The sequence below is a fragment of the Petromyzon marinus genome, chromosome 12, assembly GCF_048934315.1.
Source record: "Petromyzon marinus isolate PM22_M1 ecotype Great Lakes invasive population chromosome 12, UKy_Petmar_22M1.pri1.0, whole genome shotgun sequence".
Classification (NCBI taxonomy): Eukaryota; Metazoa; Chordata; class Hyperoartia; order Petromyzontiformes; family Petromyzontidae; genus Petromyzon; species Petromyzon marinus.
Window position 1 is genome coordinate 13,079,060 of NC_133678.1, and position 20,924 is coordinate 13,099,983.

General features: G+C 53.6%; 1 protein-coding gene across 1 annotated transcript in view; it reads left to right on the forward strand.

Annotated features, from left to right (window-relative positions):
• Positions 1–20,924, forward strand: part of LOC116941771 (lipoxygenase homology domain-containing protein 1-like) — a 109,763-nt gene that overhangs the window by 69,742 nt on the left and 19,097 nt on the right. Inside the window, exons 27-44 of the mRNA XM_076066704.1 lie at positions 3,639–3,802; positions 4,884–5,100; positions 6,073–6,227; positions 7,310–7,388; positions 7,584–7,665; positions 8,910–8,965; positions 9,610–9,642; positions 10,148–10,317; positions 11,434–11,656; positions 12,502–12,656; positions 12,981–13,194; positions 13,984–14,321; positions 15,464–15,758; positions 16,819–16,964; positions 18,165–18,243; positions 19,102–19,239; positions 19,443–19,639; positions 20,372–20,458. Coding sequence (XP_075922819.1) covers positions 3,639–3,802; positions 4,884–5,100; positions 6,073–6,227; positions 7,310–7,388; positions 7,584–7,665; positions 8,910–8,965; positions 9,610–9,642; positions 10,148–10,317; positions 11,434–11,656; positions 12,502–12,656; positions 12,981–13,194; positions 13,984–14,321; positions 15,464–15,758; positions 16,819–16,964; positions 18,165–18,243; positions 19,102–19,239; positions 19,443–19,639; positions 20,372–20,458 — 2,828 coding nt within the window. The remainder of the gene's footprint in view (positions 1–3,638; positions 3,803–4,883; positions 5,101–6,072; positions 6,228–7,309; positions 7,389–7,583; positions 7,666–8,909; positions 8,966–9,609; positions 9,643–10,147; positions 10,318–11,433; positions 11,657–12,501; positions 12,657–12,980; positions 13,195–13,983; positions 14,322–15,463; positions 15,759–16,818; positions 16,965–18,164; positions 18,244–19,101; positions 19,240–19,442; positions 19,640–20,371; positions 20,459–20,924) is intronic.

Sequence of the window (20,924 nt, forward strand, 5' to 3'; positions counted from 1 at the left end):
CGTGTCTGCACGTGTCCGTCGCGTTCTGACATTCGATTACGTCCTCGCTTTTTGTAAATTTGACTTTAAAAAATGTCTATCTCTGCGAGTCTCTCGGCGTAATTTTTTTGCTGAAATCATCGGCATCTTTAATCGTCGAAAATGAGACCTTTACATTTGGATCTTTCGATTTAATTTAACTTTCTTATGATTCGCAAGCCCTGAGATCAAAGATGCTCATAAAGTAATGCCAATTGGCATGAAGACACAACAAAATAAAAAAAAAACGAAAGAACGTGCCAGCCCATCCTTGCTGTGGTAATGTTCACCATTTGTACATCTCATCTCAAATAAATTGCATGAAGAATATATGAAACTCTCCGGTGTGATTTCTTTTTTTTTAATCTCTCCGTACAATCAAGCCTGCCCTCTCAAGCATGACAGCCGTTTTCCGAATTGAAACATTCGTGAGCAGGTTGATGTAATCAGATTTTGATCTCAAACAATGGACCATGATTGATGATGATGGTTTATAAAGATGATGATGATTGTGATGATGACCTCACGCATATGGACAAGAGGTGAAATTTATAACCAAGTCTCATGACTCCCTTTCAGTAGGGTCCTGCCAAATGTTTGCAGTCGGAGGCGATGATTGCTTCAGTGAGGGGAAAAAAGTATTTGATCCCCTGCTGATTTTGTACGTTTACCCACTGACAAAGAAAATATCAGTCTGTAATTTTAATGGTAGGTTTATTTGAAAAGCGAGAGACAGAATAACAACAACAAAATCCAGAAAAACGCAGGTCAAAATGTATAAATTGATTTACATTTTAATGAGGGAAATAAGTATTTGACCCCCTCTCAATCAGAAAGATTTCTGTCTCCCAGGTGTCTTTTATACAGGTAATGAGCTGAGAATAGGAGCACACTCTTAAAGGGAGTGCTCGTAATCTCAGCTTGTTACCTGTATAAAAGACACCTGTCCACAGAAGCAATCAATCAATCAAATTCCAAACTCTCCACCATGGCCAAGACCAAAGAGCTCTCCAAGGATGTCAGGGACAAGATTGTAGACCTACACAAGGCTAGAATGGGCTACAAGACCATTGCCAAGCAGCTTGGTGAGAAGGTGACAACAGTTGGTGCGATTATTCGCAAATGGAAGAAACACAAAATAACTGTCTATCTCCCTTGGCCTGGGGCTCCATGCAAAATGTCACCTCGTGGAGTTGCAATGATCATGAGAACGGTGAGGAATCAGCCCAGAACTACACGGGAGGATCTTGTCAATGATCTCAAGGCAGCTGGGGCCATAGTCACCAATAAAACAAATGGTAACACACTACGCCGTGAAGGACTGAAATCCTGCAGTGCCCGCAAGGTCCCTCTGCTCAAGAAACCACATATACATGCCCGTCTGAAGTTTGCCAATGAACATCTGAATGATTCAGAGGACAACTGGGTGAAAGTGTTGTGGTCAGATGAGACCAAAGTGGAGCTCTTTGGCATCAACTCAACTCGCCGTGTGGGAGCTGAAGGTTCGAGTTGCCAAACATCAGCCTCGAAACTTTAATGACTTGGAGAAGATCTGCATAGAGGAGTGGGACAAATCCCTCCTGAGATGTGTGCAAACCTGGTGGCCAACTACAAGAAACGTCTGACCTCTGTGATTGCCAACAAGGGTTTTGCCACCAAGTACTAAGTCATGTTTTGCAGAGGGGTCAAATACTTATTTCCTTCATTAAAATGCAAATCAATTTATATTTTTGACATGCGTTTTTCTGGATTTTGTTGTTGTTATTCTGTCTCTCACTGTTCAAATAAACCTACCATTAAAATGATAGCCTGATAATTTCTTTGTCAGTGGGCAAACGTACAAAATCAGCAGGGGATCAAATACTTTTTTTCCCTCACTGTGTGTTCATGTGTCTGCTCCTTTCTTGCGAATTACGTCATGGGATCTTTAACGTCGACCCTGAAGCAGACGGCGTGCGTTATAGTATGGTTACCACGCAGACCGCAGTGTTAACCAGGGTGGCCACTGGAGTTCCGACCGTGAACGTCCGCCAAGAGTGGCGGACGCACCACCGTGAGGCCGTGTGAACGCCTTGCCGGGTTTTGTTCACGGGGCAGTTCGGGGTGTTCATTGAGCTCACCACGTCATCGGTCGCTGAAAAGCAAAGGGGGAATCTTGCGGGCGGCTGCTAGCATGCAGAGACAGAACGTGAGGGGTCCACTGTGAGAGGTTGTGACTGCAGCCACGTCTGATGTAAAAGTTAAATGATGATACGAGAGAAATCCGCTGAGGGCACGGGCTAGAAGCAGCAACAGCAGTGGTGGCAATTCAGCTGTAGCATCCTCATTGTCGTTATCATCATTTTTCTGCCTCGAAAAGTCAACAACTTCTGTTTACATTTCTTGAAGAGCTACCGATTCAGCACCATAGAAAAATTATCACTTCAACCACCGGCTGAGGAACACAAATGGCTACGGATGGAAATGGATCTGTTTCATTGTCTTCACGTTCAAACGTTGACCATGGCCCAGCAACTGTGGCGACGTCTGAGCGTGGTTACGTAGCCCTAGCGTGCGTGGGAATGTCCCCTGTTGCCCGTGACACCTCTGTCGTGTATCAGTCCAGCGGGACGATGGGTGTGAGACAAATGTAAACCTCTTCGAGCCGTGAAATTATAATTGTTTTGTTCGTCGCGTTTTCAGCGCAACAGCTCACCGATCACCTCCCGTTTTGAGAAATGGAAGTAAATCTGGAATTCGGGACAATGCATTGGAACCTGGCAGCATCGTGGCGGAGTTGAGGCATTACCGTGTTAAAGCAAGCCAAGGGCGCAAGCGGAAGGCCAGAAGGATGCCTTTGTAGCGCCCTCCCTGTCGTAGTTGCGTTCGTGCCTTGTCTTGTGTTTGCACCCAATTGCTGAGCGGTTGATATTTTACCATCACGGGAAGGCCTCAATGATTGGACTTGGTAAATGCTGGAGCAGAGGGCCTCCCCCGGTCTCCTGGATCCTGCGTCACGTTGGCTGAAATGTGGTCATTTGAGGTGGCGCGTTGGTTCAGTGGGCACGTAATGTCTGTCAGAAGCACTGAGCCAGCACTGCCGTGGTGGCGAGATGTTAACTCCCTCGCCTGGTATATCGGCGGTCCCTGGATTCGATCCCGACCCTGACGCCTGTATATTTGGAGTTTGCATGTCTCTCTCCGTGGTTTTTCCCTCCACATTTGGAATCAATGCGCGTTTTAAAGTATATTTGGCTGTTCTAAATTTCCCCATCTTAAAGCCAACTTCGTTGAGCTTACAATTCGTGAGAGCCAAGTCGCTTCTGAAGAAGAGCTACACAGCTCAGTGAGACTTACCCGGTAAAATTTAAATAGCCACGTTTGGTTCTTGCTCAGTGCCTCGGGGTCTCGAGCAATGCCCCAGAGTTATCTCGGCCTGCGTCTCCATTCAGACTTTTCGTTGCGTCGGCGCAGCCGGCGCTCGCGCTGCGCCCTCTGCACTGCGTGGCAGCCGCAGTCACCGTTGCGCTTATTGGCGCTTTCCGTCTTCGTTTGCCCCATTATTCTCTTCACTTTGGTAACGGCTGGCACTGCGCGTGTCCTCCCTCCCACCAACCCCCCCCCACCCCCGCCACTGATAGAGAGCGAGTGGAAGATTTTGCTGGTGACGGGCGACGGGCCGGACTCGGGCACGGAGGCGACCGTGAGCCTCGTGGTGTACGGGGAGCGCGGCGTGTCGCGGACGCTGCTGCTCGGCTCCGGGGAGAGCCACCTCTTCAAGCCGCGCAGCGTCGACAGCTTCCGGGTGAGCAGGCCGAGCCATCGCGACGACGGGCCGAGGTTTGCGGTGCCGAGCGGTCGTGCGTTCGCCGCTCTTTGCTGGGGAATCGCGGTGCGTGCTGTGGTCGCTATATTCAGATGTTAACTGCCTCGCCTGGTGCACAGGATGTCGTGGGTTCGAGCCCGACCCTGACGCCTGCTGTATATTTGGAGTTTGCATGTATCTCTCCCCGTGGTGGCGTGAATTTTTTTTTGCGGTTTCTACTGGTTTTTCTCTCGACGTTTAGAGTCAACGTGCGTTTTGAGAATTTGGCTGCTATACGTTTTCACGTGATAAGCCACTTCGTTGAGCTATCATTTTTGGTCAGTGGGCCTTACCTGGTAAAATAAAAAAAGTGTATCATTTAGTTTTAGTCTCCACAATGGACGCTAGAGATTCCACGATGTTATTTGAAATAGCCTGGGCCTTGTGTGCCGGCGTCATTTTGCCAAATTCCGTAAATTCCTCGCAAATTTATTTTTATTGGGAAGCCGCACGGCATCATTGCCGCCACTGGCAGACTGATGCCCTCTTGCAGACTCGCTGGGGCTTTCACATACCAGGTAATCATGATGACGCCTCAAAGGAGCACGAAGCCTTGCATAGTTGGCAGCCACTCAACAACAGCGACAATGGGAGGTGGAGGGAGCAACACTCACATTGAACAGTCGGCGCAGTGGGGGGGGGGGGGGGCACAGATAGTCCATGAGCACCAACCAGATATCCAGGTAACTCACTGGTCAGTACAACCTGAGGTATCATCACTTGAAGTTTCCAATTGTCTCTGTGTGGTCCTTAACAGTGAATTACATAATAACCACTTGAGATGAGTGGTTTATCAAATAAACCACTTTTTAGCCATGTACTGTATATAAATTGTTAAGACTGTTTTAAGAGGACCGGTGTATTATTCTGCACCGGTGTACCGCCAGTACGTCCATATACTGTATAGTGGGAAGTGGTGGTGCAGTGTTTAGTGCACTGCGCTATGAACCCCATGGCCCGAGTTCGATTCCCGCTAAAAACCAACACGTACATATACACCCGTGCGTTCCGCGGCTGCTAGATCTCTCTGCCGGAGCTGGGGGAGCTGTACAAGCTGCGCGTGGGCCACTCGGGCGTGGGCGAGGCCTCCGCCTGGCTCCTGGAGCGCGTGCGCCTCAAGCCGGCGGGCGGCCGCCCCCTGGAGCTGCCCGTGACCCGCTGGCTCGCCGACGACCGAGACGACGGCGACACCTGGAGGGAGGTGCCCGTTCCCCGGCCCGGCAAACGCCTCCTGCCCGGTGAAATGCCGCGCCCCGCGGTTGCCCTTTGTCTCCTCCTTGGCGACGTTGTTTTGCACGCATCGCACCAGGTGCTCATTCAGACCTTGGTGAGGCCCCAGGACCGGTTCGGATATTGGTCACTGTTGTTGGCTGCGACATGGAAATCAAACTCGGGCCACGGGATTCATAGCGAAGTGTGCTAACCACTGTGCCACCGCTTCCCACTGTGTTGTGTATATATACAGCAAACCCTTTTCTCCAGTGCCAAATGTATTGGAGTACAGTTCGCCGATTGCCCGCCCCTGTGGCTCAACCACTCGCGGTTTGGCCGCGAGATTCCTGTACGCGTCGTAACTGCACGGTGACGCCTGTGACCTCGCTTTGGGCCTAGGGTCACGGTCAAAGGGGCGTCTTCATCGTCGCTTTATCTCTTCAGCTGTCGTGAGAGTCGACGCATAACCTCCGCGGTTTACGCTTACGGGTACCCCATCCTCCGTTTGGCTCAAGAGTTGAGTTTTGCTTCACGGCGACGCATCTCACTGCTGTCCCTCTGGCTTTGGGTCTTCCCTTTTATGCGCCACCGGTTTCGTGCTACACCGGTACCGGTCTCTGTAACCTGCCCTCCTGCACGGTTCGTCCCACCCATCGCAACCTCCTCTCCATCCAGATCGCATCTCTCCAACGCTTTCTTGCCTACACTCTAATCCAAAGCTCAAAGTTTCATACCCTGTCATGCCGTGCCATTCCTAGCAACCTCTTAGCAGTAATGGCTGCTGTTTTTGTCCAAATTAATTTAAATAGAAAATAATTTGGTTCACACTGTGCGTGTTTATTTCTGCATGCGCAGTCAAACCAACGCTGCTGTCTAATCAAGCTGATGAACAGACCCAGGAGCTTTGTCGCTGCCATGGTTGAGATGTCACTGTCGTTGTTATTGAGACGCCAATGGTTGTTGTTGCTCACAAGTCGATGGTTGTTCGTGTCCCGCAGTGGTGGTGTACCAGTTGAGCGTGCTGACGGGCGGACGCGCGGGAGCCGACACGGACGCGCGCGTGCACGCGTCACTCTGGGGCGAGCGGGGCGACTCGGGGGCCCGACTTCTCCACCGCTCCCTCAACAACCCCATCCCCTTCCAGGAGGGGCAGGTGTGGAGGCCGGCACTGGGCGTGGGGGGGCGGCACGGGGTGGGGGACGGATAATGTGGGAGTGCGAGGAGCGGGTGGTTTGCGATCGCGCTTGAATTCACATTCCGGTTGGCGTGTGGACCAATAATATTAACGCCACTTTGTGCGAAGTCAAAAGTTGTTGTCCTTATGGATAGATAGTCCCTCTCCATAGACACTTCCTTACTTTCTTCCTTCCAAAGAAGCCACTGGAGCTATGCACTTTTAAATAATAGTTTCTTTAGAACTGATTGTTGTGGTTAGTGTGTTGTCCTTCCCCCACACCTCCGATTAGCACAGTTGGCTTCGTATGTTGCGAAAGAAGTTCAACATACATACATGCACGTAGATACATATACGTGGAATGCCCTTAACGCTGGCTCAGAACTACAAATAGGAGATCCCCGCTATCTGACTTGAACGCATGATGTCCGACATATTGCTTCGCACGCTGGGACCTTCAGGAATTTTATTCTAAGCTCCCCGCGTGTGCAGCAAAACGTCGGACATCGTTGCCGAACAACACGCGGTACAACCCTACACTGATAAAGACCCCCTGTATAGCCTTGACAAACTCTTGGGGAAAGTGCTGTTGGCGAGCATCTATGAAGGACCGTATGGCACACGAGGGGGTCGGTGGCCGGCACCACGCACGGCCGCCTTTATCTACCTAGTGGCGATGTTTACACTCCGCACAAGGTACTCATTTTAGGCTGAGTCGATCTAGGGGAGGCCCAGGACCGGTTCAGATAATCGTCACTGGTATTGGCCCTGAGCAAGAATCGATCCCGGGTCACCGCTACACCACCGCTCCCCTACACGCACACGCACGTGTCTGAGAGCTTCACAGCCCCATAGCAACAACAAACGTAGCGGGAGAGCGCCTGCAGAATGTCACTCCCATCGAGATGGAAGCAGCGGACAGTTCTCACTTGTGGGATGTGGGCCATGGTCGCGTGCATCCGGCCTGGTTCTGGTGGCGGCTCACGGTGCTGGCGCCACAGGCCGCCAATCCCCCTCCCTCTCTGCCTCCTTTTTGCTCGCTCTCTCTCTCTCTCTCTCAGATGGACGTGTTCCGGCTGGAGGCCGTTTCCCTGGGCGAGCTCCGCAAGGTGGTGATCGGTCACGACGGCACGAGCCCAGGTGACGTTCCAAAAGCACGGCCGACCGTGGCTCGACCGGCTTCGAAAATTTCCCCCCCCGCTTTCTTTCGAACGAGCGCCGCTATCGTCGTTAGAGCGCGCCGCGTGGTAAACTGGCGAGACGGATCGAGATTTTTTGCGTGAGCCGGCCCCCCCAACTCCTCACGCAGCTGCGAAACCTTTCACTCTGCTGCAGGGCAGGGCTGGTTCCTGGACAGGGTCGTCGTGAAAGTGACGGGCAGCGAATTGGACAGGGAATACGTCTTCCCGTGCGAGAGGTGAGTGCGTGTGCGTGAGAGGGCACCGTGGTGGCGAGATGTTCACTGCCTCGCCTGGTATATCGAAGGTCGTGGGCTCGATTCCGACCCTGACGCCTGTATCTTTGAAGTTTGCGTGTCTCTCTCTCAACGTGGTTGCGTGGATTTTTCTCCGGTCAACACGCGTTTAGAGTACTTGACACGTGATAAGCCACTTCGTTGCGCTATCATTTGTGGCCAGGTCGCTTCTGAAAGAGAGCTATATGGCTTCGTGGGCCTTACCTGGTAAAATAAAAAATAGTTTAGTTTCATAGAAAAAGTTTTTATCTAGCGTATACCCGTCCCGTCGTGCTTGTGTATGTAAACGGGCGCCGGAAGTGGCGACGCAGCCGTTAGCATGCCGCGCTTCGAACCTGCTGACCTGAGTTCAATTCCTGGCCACTGTTTAGACAACCTTCGCAATCTGCACGGTGTGGGGAGGCCCTTATTCAGCAATGGATTAACAAAGGGGCTGTACGCATACATTATCATTATTATAAACTAGCCTTTTGCCCGTCCTAGGATGGAAGCTGTAATATTTACGTAAAGAAACGTCTGCGTAGAGTTTTTATTTTTTTTATTTTAGTAACTATCAATAAAGAAACGTCAAATTTAAAGCAAATTTGCGTAAAAAAAATTATTGCTTATGATAGCAATGACGGGGGGGGGGCTCTTTTGCAGTGATGTCACGTATGGATGTAGCACTGTGCTCCGTAGATTTATTGTTAACCGTCACTTTCTGTAAAGAAACGTCATATTTGAAGCGACTTTGTGAAAAAAAATCTTTCCACTCGACCTTCTTCCGCGTGAGTGTAAAAAAAATCCACCCGCTCGTGATTATTTTATTATTAATGATGGGGGTGGGGGGGGTGCGGCATGTGGAGTGATTTCACGCGCGTTACAGACATTTCTGGGCTATTATAGTAGTAATCAAGGCATCGTTTCACACTTATGCGCTTCTCCGGCCGTCTGGAACACTCTTCCTTCCGATATTAGGAAGCCTCTGGAGCTATGGCACTTTATATCTAGATTCGAAAACTCATTTCTTTTCAACTGCTTTTGATGTTTAGTTTGTTATCCTTCCCCCGCACCTCCGATTAGCACGGTTGGCTACGTACAGTGCAAAAAAAGTTAAACATACATACGTACATAGCAAGCGTGGCAATGAGAGGAAGGCCATCACGTTCGCGGGCCATGACACATTTCGTGCGACATGTGGCGTGAAGGTGGCTGGACCAGGGCAGGGATGACGGAAAGGTGGAGCGGGAGCTGGAGGCTCAAGGTAAGTCCTGGTGGAACCACGCGTGGCCATGTGCGGCTAGGGTGGCCGCGGGGTTGAGGGCTTATGCGGTGTCTGTGTCACGAACCGTGAGCCCGCACGGCCGAGGGCCTTATCTGATATCATCTAGATTATATATAAGCCGCCTTATTCCGAGGCACTTTACAGCGTTTATTTAAAAAAAAATACTGGTATGTACGAGGAAAGTGGTTGAGGTGAAGGGTGGGGTTATTAAAAGTGGTGGTGTGGTGATGGTGACAGTTGGGAGAACAGGCGAGAGAGGTTAATGGAGGGGTTGGAATTCAGCAATCATGGTTTACCACAGGTTTTACATGGAAACATTTTTACCACAAGTATGTGTGGTGAATGCAAGAGTTGAAGTCTCGTAAAAGGTGTCACCTCCAATGAGCACGGTTGTCTACGTATGGTGCAAAAGAAGTTCAACATACAGTACATACATTTGGTGTGTGACATCTTAACGTCTCCAGAAAGGGCGAAGCCATTTCTTTATTTTTTTCGTCTCTGATTCTGGCAATAAAAAGGGTCACAAAGAGAGATCTCGGTTTTAAATGGGACCGGCCTCCGACGTGAGACTGTACGGTCATGGCGGCGAATCTGATCTGCGCTCATGACACTTTCTTTTTCAGCTCCCATACAGATTGGCAAGACTCCGAAAAAAGGTGAGTTTACAATCAAGGCCATTACATAATAAAGGGGTTTTTTTTGGGGTTATATCACGTAAATATAAATGTGTCGTTAACCCACCACCACCCGACACAGCCAATTAGTAAGGTTTGTAACGTACCAATCAGTTACTACTTCAGCACACCGGTGTGTTGGAGAGTAAACCCACAACATTTACAATTTGAGTACGATGTTTCGCTGGTAATTACATCCAGCATCATCGGGCGGTTTTGTAAATGTTGTGGGCAAGTGCTGTTCGCGAGTACTCATGAAGGCCAGCACGGCTCATGATGGAGTGGGTGGCCAGCACCAGTCCTGACCGCAGTCTCCCCAGTGACAATGTTCTCATTTGAGTCTGAGTCGACCTAGGGGTGGCCCATGACCTGTTCAAATAATCGTCACTGGTTTTGGCCACGAGGGAGAATCGAACTCGGGTCGCCGGGTTCATAGCGCAGCCTGCTAACCGCTGCCCCACCGCTACCCGCCCCCCTACGCACACAGACACGCGCTACCGCGTGACGGTGATCACGGCGTCCGACTCGCTGCCCCCGCTGGGCGCCTCGGCCTCCCTGGTGGCGTACGGCGCGCAGGGCCGCTCCGACGAGATGACGCTGCCGTCCGTGCGGCCGGGCCACCTGGGCTTCCAGCCCGGCTCCTCCGACACCTTCCTGGTCCGACTGACGCAGCCCCCTGGACAAAGCATTCACACAACAACAACGACAACAACCGCCATTCGCCACTAAGTGGCGGTGACGTCACCACGGCGCTTGTGCCAGGCTATGTGCACGTTAAGGCCACGTGAAGTGTCAAACGCCCGTTGGCTGGAGGTCACGGGGCAGACCCAGGTGCCATGGGTCGACTGACTGAGATGATTGGCCGCTGCATTCACACACAGCCTGGCATCGCGTTGAATTCCACCTGTCCCTTCTTGTATGGGATGGAGCAGGGATCGGCAAACCTGTGGCACTGGAGGCGCGTGCGGCTCTTTAAGGGACCGCTTCGTGACGTCATTTATTAAGGACCACCGTCTCGTATTCACCACGTGCAATGCGGCTCCTGAAATATTGAGGTTTTTTTTACGTAATTCGAAAAGAAATGGCTCTTCTTGTTATTTTGCTTGCCGACCCCAGGGATAAGAGTGTCGCCCCCTTTGCACGCATGTGGCTTTCCCCGGGTGCTCCGATTTCCTCCCTTATTAACCGGCCAATAACACCTTTATAAATATATATAGAGGACTGCAGAGCTTGCAGGGGAATTTGGTGCTGGCTCACCGCACGGCCGCTTCCTTTCCCGCTCGTCTGTGGTTCCTCCTCACGCCTCCGAGTCGGTATCTGTCTTAGAGAGTGAGCAGCAAATGTTGCAGCGACGTCCCATTACAAGTGGGAAATGTTACATTATTACGTGACGTATGGATCAGAAACGTGGACAATTGACTTGGAATAAAATATGCGAGGTATATATGTATGTTGAACTTCTTTCGCACTGTACGTAGCCAACCGTTGTGGGGAGCGATGGTGTAGCGGTTAGCGCTCTGCGTTAGGTCGACTCGGCCTCAGATGAGTACCTGGTGCGGTGCGTAATCATCACCACGAGGAAGACAAAGGCGACCGGGCGTGGTATTGGCCACCCACCCCCTCGTGTGCCGTGCCGGCCTTCATAGATGCTCGCTAACAGCTTTAATGGAGAGGCTGTAGAGGGGATGTTGAACTTCTTTCGCACCCTTACGTCGCGTAACCGTCGAGCTCTCGCCTGTGGGCTCATCCTGGAACTCCCCCCCCCCCCTTCAGGTGGACCCGGGCGACGTTGGGGAGCTCTACAAGGTGCGTCTGAGCGTGGAGGACCCCTCCGAGTGGCAGGGCTGGCACCTGGATGCGCTGCGGCTCGAGGAGGTGGCCACGGGCCACGTGCTGGCGCCCGCCGACGCCCGCGGGTGGCTTTCGCGCACGCGGGGCAAGCGCGGCACCGCGCGGGAGTTTGCCGTGGCCCCCGAGGGACGGTCGCCCCTGCCCGGTGAGCGGGCGGTTCCCTGGCAAGGGCAGCGGGAGGGGCAGTGGTGATGGTGAACGTGTGCGTTTAGTTTCGTGTTCAGGTTGTCTCCCCCCCCCCACTCCCTACCGCACCTTCAAGTAGCACGATTGGCTATGTACGTTGCGTAAGAAGTTCGACATACATACGTACGTGTACACGCACAGTCCGGCAGCCTGGGAGCATTCTGGTTCAATGTGTGTTTCCAGCAGTTTGTTTAAATGGGTAAAGGATGAAGCGCTCTTTACTTTACCGGATTCTATCCCAGGATCTCGACTGAGCCTTCTGACCTCTGAGCCACGGGGGATGGCGAATCCTTGTTCGCTAGCTACGTGCAGTTCGTGGGCAGTTCAAGTGCGGCTCCATAGAGATGCACGTCGTTTGTAACTTTTCAAGATGAATTTATTTGAAATGGAAAAAAAAAATATCCGTGGATGTGGGCATAGCTTGGGGCACTGGCCGCTGGCAGCTGGCAGCTGAGTGCTTGCAGATGTATAAGTTCAAACCTTTAAAACAGCCTGCCTTAGCAGATTCCCCCCCCCCTCCTTTTTTCATCCTTATGACGATTGCTTGTGTTGCGATCGAAACGTCGTGATATTTGTATTCACTTTATTTTCATTTTTATCATTTTATTGTTATATTTTTTTCTATTTACGTGACTTTACCGAAAGACCCAAAGAACATGAACTCCTGCAGTCACGGAGGCTTAAAAAAATGTCAAAAAGAAATGGGGAAATTATTTATTAAAGATATTCTGAACGTTGACGGTGAACAACTTTCCTCCCCCTGCCCGCCACACCCCCCCCCTCCCCCCCGCCTCACGGTGCCAGTCCATCGTTACGTGGTGTCCGTGCACGTGGGCGAGCGGTGGGGAGCCGAGACGTTTGCCGGCGTGTACATGACGCTGTATGGGGAGTCGGGCGACACCGGCTGTCGCAAGCTGCTGCGCTCGCTGCAACCGGGTCTCAAGTTCCAGCGGGGCCGGGTGAGTGATCCCGCTGGGCCGGTGGTGGAGGTGCGGCAAGTTCCAGGTTCCTGGCCCACCTGTGCGGACCTCTGCGTGTTATTTCCTCCGTCTCCACGGCGGACGTGCCCTCGATCGCATTCTCTCATTCGTTGATACTTTGTTGTTGTAATTTTTTGGCCCGCCCCTTCTGGACATCTGTGAAGAAGAGCTTCATAGCTCATCGGATTTCTCCAGGATAAGTAAAGATTCTGATTCTGGCGAAACGATCCTCGCCCGGCATCCCGCCCCAGGACCCGCTCACGTTTATTAACGTTCAACTCAACGTTTCCGCGCCGCGCACAGACGGACTCTTTCCTGGTGGAGGCGGTGTCGCTGGGGCAGGTGCGCAAGGTGGTGATCGGGCACGACGGGGAGGGATATGGCTCGGGGCTCTTCGTGAAGATGGTAACGGTGCGCGAGTCCAACTCGGCGGCACGCGAGTCGCTCTTCCCGTGCTGGGCTTGGCTCGACGACCACATGGGCGAGCGCCGCACCGTGCGCAAGCTCCATCTCCTGGGTGAGACGACGCGGCGCACTGGCACGGCACACTGGCACGGCACACTGGCACAGTACACTGGGACACTAGCACGGTACACTGGCATGGGATGGCACACTGGCACGGCACACTGGCACGGCACACTGGCACGGTACACTGGCATGGTACACTGGCACGGTACACTGGCACGGTACACTGGCACGGTACACTGGCATGGGATGGCACACTGGCACAATACACTGGCATGGGATGGCACACTGGCACGGCACACTGGCACGGCACACTGGCACGGCACACTGGCACAGTACACTGGGACACTAGCACGGTACACTGGCATGGGATGGCACACTGGCACGGCACACTGGCACGGCACACTGGCACGGTACACTGGCATGGTACACTGGCACGGTACACTGGCACGGTACACTGGCACGGTACACTGGCATGGGATGGCACACTGGCACAATACACTGGCATGGGATGGCACACTGGCACGGCACACTGGCACGGCACACTGGCACGGCACACTGGCACACTGGCATGATACACTGGCATGGTACACTGGCACGGCAGGGCAGGGCACACTGGCACGGCATGGTGTACTGCATTAGGTGAACAGACTGTATTTGCTTAAACGTTCATCTCACTCAGCTGGTTCCAGCTCTCAGAATTCCCATTCGGGTTTTGTTGATATTCAACAATTGCTGCTTTGCGTGACATGTCAAAAGTGTGCTTGACCTCATAGACAATCACAGAATGCTGGTTCCAAGGTTCTGTGCTTCATCGTGTTGTGCCCACGTGCCTTGCCAGGCGAGAGGGCCGTGGCGGAGACGCCGAACCATCTCACGGAGTCTCGCCAGGCAGAGCGGAAGGAGGAGGAGGAGGAGGAGGAGAAGAAGGAGAAGAAGGATGACCTCTCGTCCACCTCGCAGTGGAAGATCACTGTGCTGGGAGCTCCCCGCTCGGACGGGGAGGAGGAGGAGGAAAAATGGAAGGAGGAGAAGGAGGAGGGGAGGGAGAAGGGGGAAGGAAAGGGTGGGGCGCACAGGGAGGCCCGGGCACCCCCACACCTCCGGTTGGCGCTGTACGGCACGCGGGGCAGCACCATCCTGCACACCCATGTCCTGTCCTCCTGCCACGAGCTCACGGTGCCCGTCCACCCCCCCCCCCGCCCTCCCGATACCCAACAGCACCCCGGCACTTTAGTGAATCTTTATTTAACGTGGCAATATCGTCCTCAATGAAGTCGGCATTGGTTGCACATTACAACAGAATGGGAACGTTACAGCCTACAGGAGTGTGGAACAAAAATAAAAAAATCCCATCACAACTTCAGCGGCTAACACCGAATGAGCAAAATAAAGTGCAACCGTGCGCAATGAAGACATCGCATTTATATTCGTTAGCACGGTTGGCTTCTTACGGTGCGAAAGACGTTCATCATACATAGATACATGCAAAATATACGTGACGGAAGAATAAACAATGGAAAAACCGTTTTTTTTGTATTTAGTGGGAAGGCAAATCTGAACAGGTGTGTCTTGTGTAGGCCACGACATTGAGTGACGTACGACGAATTCCGGACGGACGGTGGCAGGGTGGTAGTGGCATGTTTATTTTGTTGCTCGCCTGTGCAGGATGGGGCCGTTCTGCTCTCTCTCCGAGATTTGCCAATCGGTTCATCGTCGTGCGACACAACGCCGATATCATTTGTTTTATTTCGATTTAAAGCTTTCGTGACTGCAATGATTCATCTTCTTTGGTTCTTTCGGTAAAGTCACGTAGAATGAGAATAAAATAAAACAATGAAATTCTCACGACGTTTCGGCCACAACGGCTACTTGTGTTGTGGCCGAAACGTCGTGAGAATTTCATTGTATTATTTTATTCTCATTCTACGTGACTTTACCGAAAGAACCAAAGAAGATCATCATTTGTGTTTTGTCACAGAGGCAATATTTGCCTTCAGTTAGCGCCGAAGGCTTTGGCACGGAAAAGAAGGCCAAGTTTCTAACGATGGCTTGTGAGTCAGACGCGCAATGGAGTCATGTTCCTAGGGCGGCGCGTTGATCTTCTCGGCCTCATGGCCAATCGCTGTACAAACAAAAAATCACTACGTCTGGGGTCTTCACGCAACTCCGTTCATTCCAGCCACGAGCATTAAACTCCTCACGATGACCGCTCCTCGCAGGGAATATCATAAACGTTCTGCGCGATTCCTCTTGCGACCTTACGCTGGCATCACCGTGGAAACGCATTGTCTGCCGCCCCCCCCCCCCGCCCCGTGCAGTGGGACGTGCCGCGCGTGGGGGAGCTGCTGAAGCTGCGAGCGTCCGTGGACCCCGAGGACGACGTGACCTCCGTGCCGCAGGAGGGGGGGGGCGGCGGCGGGGCCGGAGCGGGGAGTGGTGGGGGCTGGGGGGCGCCCCTGCCGGCGTGGCTCCTGCGGAGCGTTCGTCTCACGCCCCCCGCTGGGGGGCCCCCCGAGACGAGTTTCCTCGTCGAGGCGTGGCTGGGCGGGGGTCCCGGCGGGCGCTACGACGCCGAGGTACCGGCGCTGCGGCCGGGGGTCGACCCGCTCCCCGGTGAGTATGTGCGTGCGTTGCGCGTGCGTGTGCGTGTTCTTGCGTGTGTGTGTGCGTGTGCGTGTTCTTGCGTGTGTGTGTGCGTGTGTGTGTGCGTGCGTGTGTGTGTGCGTGTGCGTGTGTGTGTGCTTGCATGCGCGTGCGCATGCGTCGATGGAGGAGCTTCGTCAAGGACGCTACTGGGCGTTCGGTTGCAGTCGGCCTCCAGCAGCAACGGAGGGCAGAGCAACGACGAGCGAAGCGTCAGGCGGCTAAAACGCGGCGAGTTGGCACAGTAGGGAGCATAGGCGGCGCATCTGTCGGCCATCTCAGTCAGTGGACCAATGGCACCTGGGTCTGTCCCGTGAGCTCCTGTCAGCGGCGAGCCTTCCATGCTTCACGTGCAATTAAAGTGCACCTCGCTTCGCGCGAGCACTCTGGCGACGTCACCGGCACTTTGTGGCGAATTGTGGCCGTTTTTGTCCGTTCATTTGTGTGCACGCATGTATATTTTTGCAGTATTGTAGTGGTTAGCGCACTGCACTAGGAAGCTTGTGAACCTGGCGAACCTGGCGACGCGAGTTGGATTCCTGCTCACGGTCAACATCAGTGCCGAATATCTGAACCCTCGGTCGGCTCGGCTGTCGCCGCGCGTGACCCCCCTGCCTGTCGCTGTCGTAGCGTGACCCCCCCTGCCTGTCGTAGCGTGACCCCCCTGCCTGTCGTAGCGTGACCCCCCTGCCTGTCGTAGCGTGACCCCCCTGCCTGTCGTAGCGTGACCCCCCTGCCTGTCATAGCGTGACCCCCCTGCCTGTCGTAGTGTGACCCCCCTGCCTGTCGTAGCGTGACCCCCCTGCCTGTCGTAGCGTGACCCTCCTGCCTGTCGTAGCGTGACCCCCCTGCCTGTCGTAGCGTGACCCCCCTGCCTGTTGTAGCATGACCCCCCTGCCTGTCGCTGTCGTAGCGTGACCCCCCTGTCTGTCGTAGCGTGACCCCCCTGCCTGTCTCTGTCGTAGTGTGACCCCCCTGTCTGTCGCTGTCGCCCCGTGATCCCCCCCGCCTGCCGCTGTCGCCCCGCCAGCGCTGCTGTACGTGGTGGAGGTGCACACCGGGGAGGCGCGCGGCGGCGGGGCGGACGGCCGCGTGTGCGTTCACCTGCACGGGGAGCGCGGCGACTCGGGCCGCCGCTGGCTCGATGGCCGCCCCCGCGCATTCCGCAGGGGACAGGTGAGTGTAAGGGGTGGGGCGGGCGGCACCTGGTTCTTTGCTAGTGCCGTTGGGTATGGGGGCACGCCTGTCAAGCTGTAGAAGCCTTGTCAGTGGGTCACCAAAGCCGTGGGATCCTTCTAGTCCAGGGGTCGGCAACCATAATAAGAAGAGGGTAAGTGGACGAATTCGGCAATGCATGTGAATACGAGACGGTGGTTCTTTATAAATAGCGTCAGGAACCAATCTTTAAAGAGCCGCAGGTTGCTGACCCCCTGCCCTAGTCTAAGAGATTGCCAGCAGGTGACCTCTTCACCTTTACTGTAAATTGTATTTTATTCTGTTATTATTATTTTATATCCATTCTATGTGACTTTACCGAAAGAACCCAGAAGATGAATCCCTGCAGTCACGAAAGCTTTAAATCGAAATTTAATGATACTCTTTGGGTCTTTTGGTAAAGTCACGTAGGTAGAAAAATAATAGATCACGACGTTTCAGACGCAACACAAGCAATCGTCATCAGGCGAAAAATGGTGAGAAAGCTGCGACAAGCAAGGGGTTATATAAGTAAATGTAAGGCTAGCAAACAGAAGGCTAGTAAGCGACAGATAATCCGAGGGGAGAGGGATGGAACGGGCTGCCATAATGAGCGAGCGGGTGGGGATGCAATTTACAGAGGGATCGGCGACAGGAGGAGAGAGAGGGGGTGGGGCAGGGGGAGAGAAAAGCTGTGTTAGTGAATGTGACTTAGAGAGCCGAGAGACGCTGCTAACATAGGCGGGCAGGAAGGGGACATCACAGCCAGTTATGACCTAAATGGTTAATAACGTCCTTCCAATGATTGATCAGTTTGTACCCATCTTCTCGGTTGAAATTGTGTCTGTGTTTATATATCTGGATGGCTTCATGGACAAATCTTTGATGGTAGCCCGAAGGTTTGCAAAGTACCTTGGTCTCTGAAAAAACAATATCATGTGAGCCCACCGCGTTAAAACAGTGATCAGCCACGCCAGAGGTGTTGCTTCTGCTGTGTTTCAAATCTTAGTCTGTAGACACCAGGGTATTGCATGTCAAGCCACCCACACGGATTCCTATCTCTCCTGCCGTGATATACCACCACTGACACTTCCCACTGTACCGTCCCCCCGTGCGCCCCCCCCCCCCGCCGTGCCCCTGCATGTCCGCCCATACCCTCCCGCCCCCCCCCCCCGTGTGCAGGTGGACGTGTTCAAGGTGGAGGCCGTGCACCTGGGAGAGCTGCGGTCAGTCACCGTGGGCTACAGTGGGCACAGGGAAGGTGCGGTGGCGATGGCTCGGCCTGGGAGTGGGAGAGAATGTTTATAAGCCGTCCTTCCCTGCGTGCTATCTTTACGTCGCAATTTTGCTGTGGTACAGTCATGCATGGTGTAAATATTAAACCGGTGTCGCCGTGTGCGGTTTTACCACGTTAGTGGGGTTGTCCCCCATCATATCGCCATGGTGGTGAGATGTTAACTACCTCGCCTGATATACAGGAGGTCGTTGGTTCGATACCAACCCTGATATTTAGAGTTTGAATGTTCTCCCCCATGGTCGCGTGGATTTTTATCCGGGCCCTCCGGTTTTTCCCTCCACATTTAGAAACATGCGTTTAGAGTGTTTGGCTGATACAAATGTCCACGTAATAAGCCACTTCGTTGAGCTATCATTTGATAGCCAGGTCGCTTCTGAAAAAATAGCCACATAGCTCAGTGGGCCTTACCTGGTAAAATAAAAAAATGAAATAGATGTATATTTGGCTGCGATAAATCTCCACATGATAAGCCACTTTATTGAGCTATCATTTGTGGCCAGGTTGCTTCTGAAAAAATAGCCACATAGCTCTGAGCCTTACCTCGTAAAATTAAAATAGTTTAGTTTACATCAATGTGGAATTACCAGCGCATGTCTGTGACTCTCGTTGTGGTAACGTAACTCACGCTGTTGTTTTTGTGGGTCACTGTGTGTGCGTCCGCTTTTGCGTGTGCATGCAGTTGTGCGCACACAGCGCGTGCGCATGCTGCCGTATGTGTGCTGTTACGCGTGCTGTTATGTACACGATGCCAGTGCGTATGCTGCGCATGCTGCATGTGATGCGCATGATGTGTGTGCTGCGGTTGCTGTGCGCGCTCTGCAGGGGGCTGGCTGCTGGAGCGTGTGGTGGTGACCGAGGGGGAGGCCGCAATGCATCGCTGCGTCTTCTCCCACGGCGGCTGGATCATGGCGGCGCCAGGCGGGGGTCCCGGGACCGTGGAGGTGTCACTCTCGCTCACGGGTGCGACCTCGCGACCTTGCGACCTCGCGACCCGGCGACCTCACGACCTTGTGACCTCACGCGTCAGCAAGCGACGCGGAGAGGAAACTCGCGACTGCCTCGCCGATGCGTCCCCGCGTTCTGCGATCTCATTGCTGCGTCCATGTCGCCCCGCCCCCCCCCCCCCCCGCCATTGCTCTCCCACCCCTTCCCGCGCCCCGCAGAAAAACTGAAGGTGCTGCCGCCCGACCCGGCGAAGGGGGCGGCCGCACCGAGCAGGGGATTGTGGGACGCGTGGGTCATGTCGGCCGAGGCGGAGGGCCCGGGCATCTGGCCGCCGGCGGTGCACGCCGTGGCGTACGGAACGCTGGGGAAGTCGCCGCCGCTGCCCGTCGGCAACGTGAACGACCGGCCCTTCCTGGTGAGACGGCCACTACGAGCTCTGAGAGGAGAGCGGTCCAACGTCCCCGGTGTGGCTGGGACAGGGCCCGTGGTTTTCGATAAGCCTGTCCTGGTTTTTTTTTACGAAGGGTTCGTAAAAATGATGACCTTGTCCCGCTTTGAAGTGTTCCGGCTTCTCACTCAAATTATGATACGGGCAAAAGAATGGGGGTTATACCCGAGCAGTGGGCGGTGTTGGAAATAGCATAGGCACCTGGGAGCCGTATGGGTGGCTTTGCGAGACTCCTCCGAGTGGTGAATCGTTCACGCGGCTTGTGATCGGGAGGCTAAAACTGAACTATACAAAATTTTATTTTACCAAGTAAGGCTCACTGAGCTGTATAGCTCTTTTTCAGATGCGACCTGGCCACACATGATAGCTCAACAAAGTGGCTCATCACGTGGAGATTTATCGCAGCCACATACTCTGAATGCACATTTACTAAATGTGGAGGGAAAGACCGGAGCACCCGGAGAAAAATCCACGCGACCACGGGGAAAACATGCAAACTCAAAATATACAGCAGGCGTCAGGATCGGGAAATCGAGCCTACGACTTCCTTCCTGCATACCAGGCGAGGGAGTTAACGTCTGGCCACCGTGGCACCTCACAAGACCGCGCGTTAGATACCGGCGGACGTCGACGGTCGCGCAGCGTGACGCGATGGCGCGTGAACTCTTGTCGCCCGTGCCGCCCGTGTCTCGGTGGCAGCTGCACATCGGCGATGTCGGGGACCTCAGGAAGCTTTCCTTCGTCTGCACCGAGGGTCTGCATGGGAAGGGCATCCTCCTGAGCAAGGTGCGTCCCCCCCCCCACCTCCTCCCTCAAGTGCTCGCTGGTCACAGAATGAATTTGTTCCGCACACTTACAGCCTCGCCTGCCAGTGGGAATTGGGATAATTAGTTGGCTATGCGGCGCTGTGGCCAGAAAGGCTGACTCACCAATCGTAAGGTCCCAGGTCCAAAGTCCAGTCATGGGGTCGACTCAACCAATGATCAACAGCTTCGTCTTTATCTGTCACCATCGTGAGAATGATTTGTCGTTGATAGAGCCGCCGCCTTTCACGCCAGGGCATCTCAGAGCACCTCACGCGCGATAGGGAACTTACGCCACATCTCACCTGGACACATTCGAAAGGCACCCCCAGTGACCCAGCACCTGGCCTGCAAGTGCCAGGTGCTGGGTCACCGGTAGAGGGCGATGATTATCACGTGTAATGCCAAATGAGTAATATGCGGTCATTTTTAAATTTGGAAAAATTAGC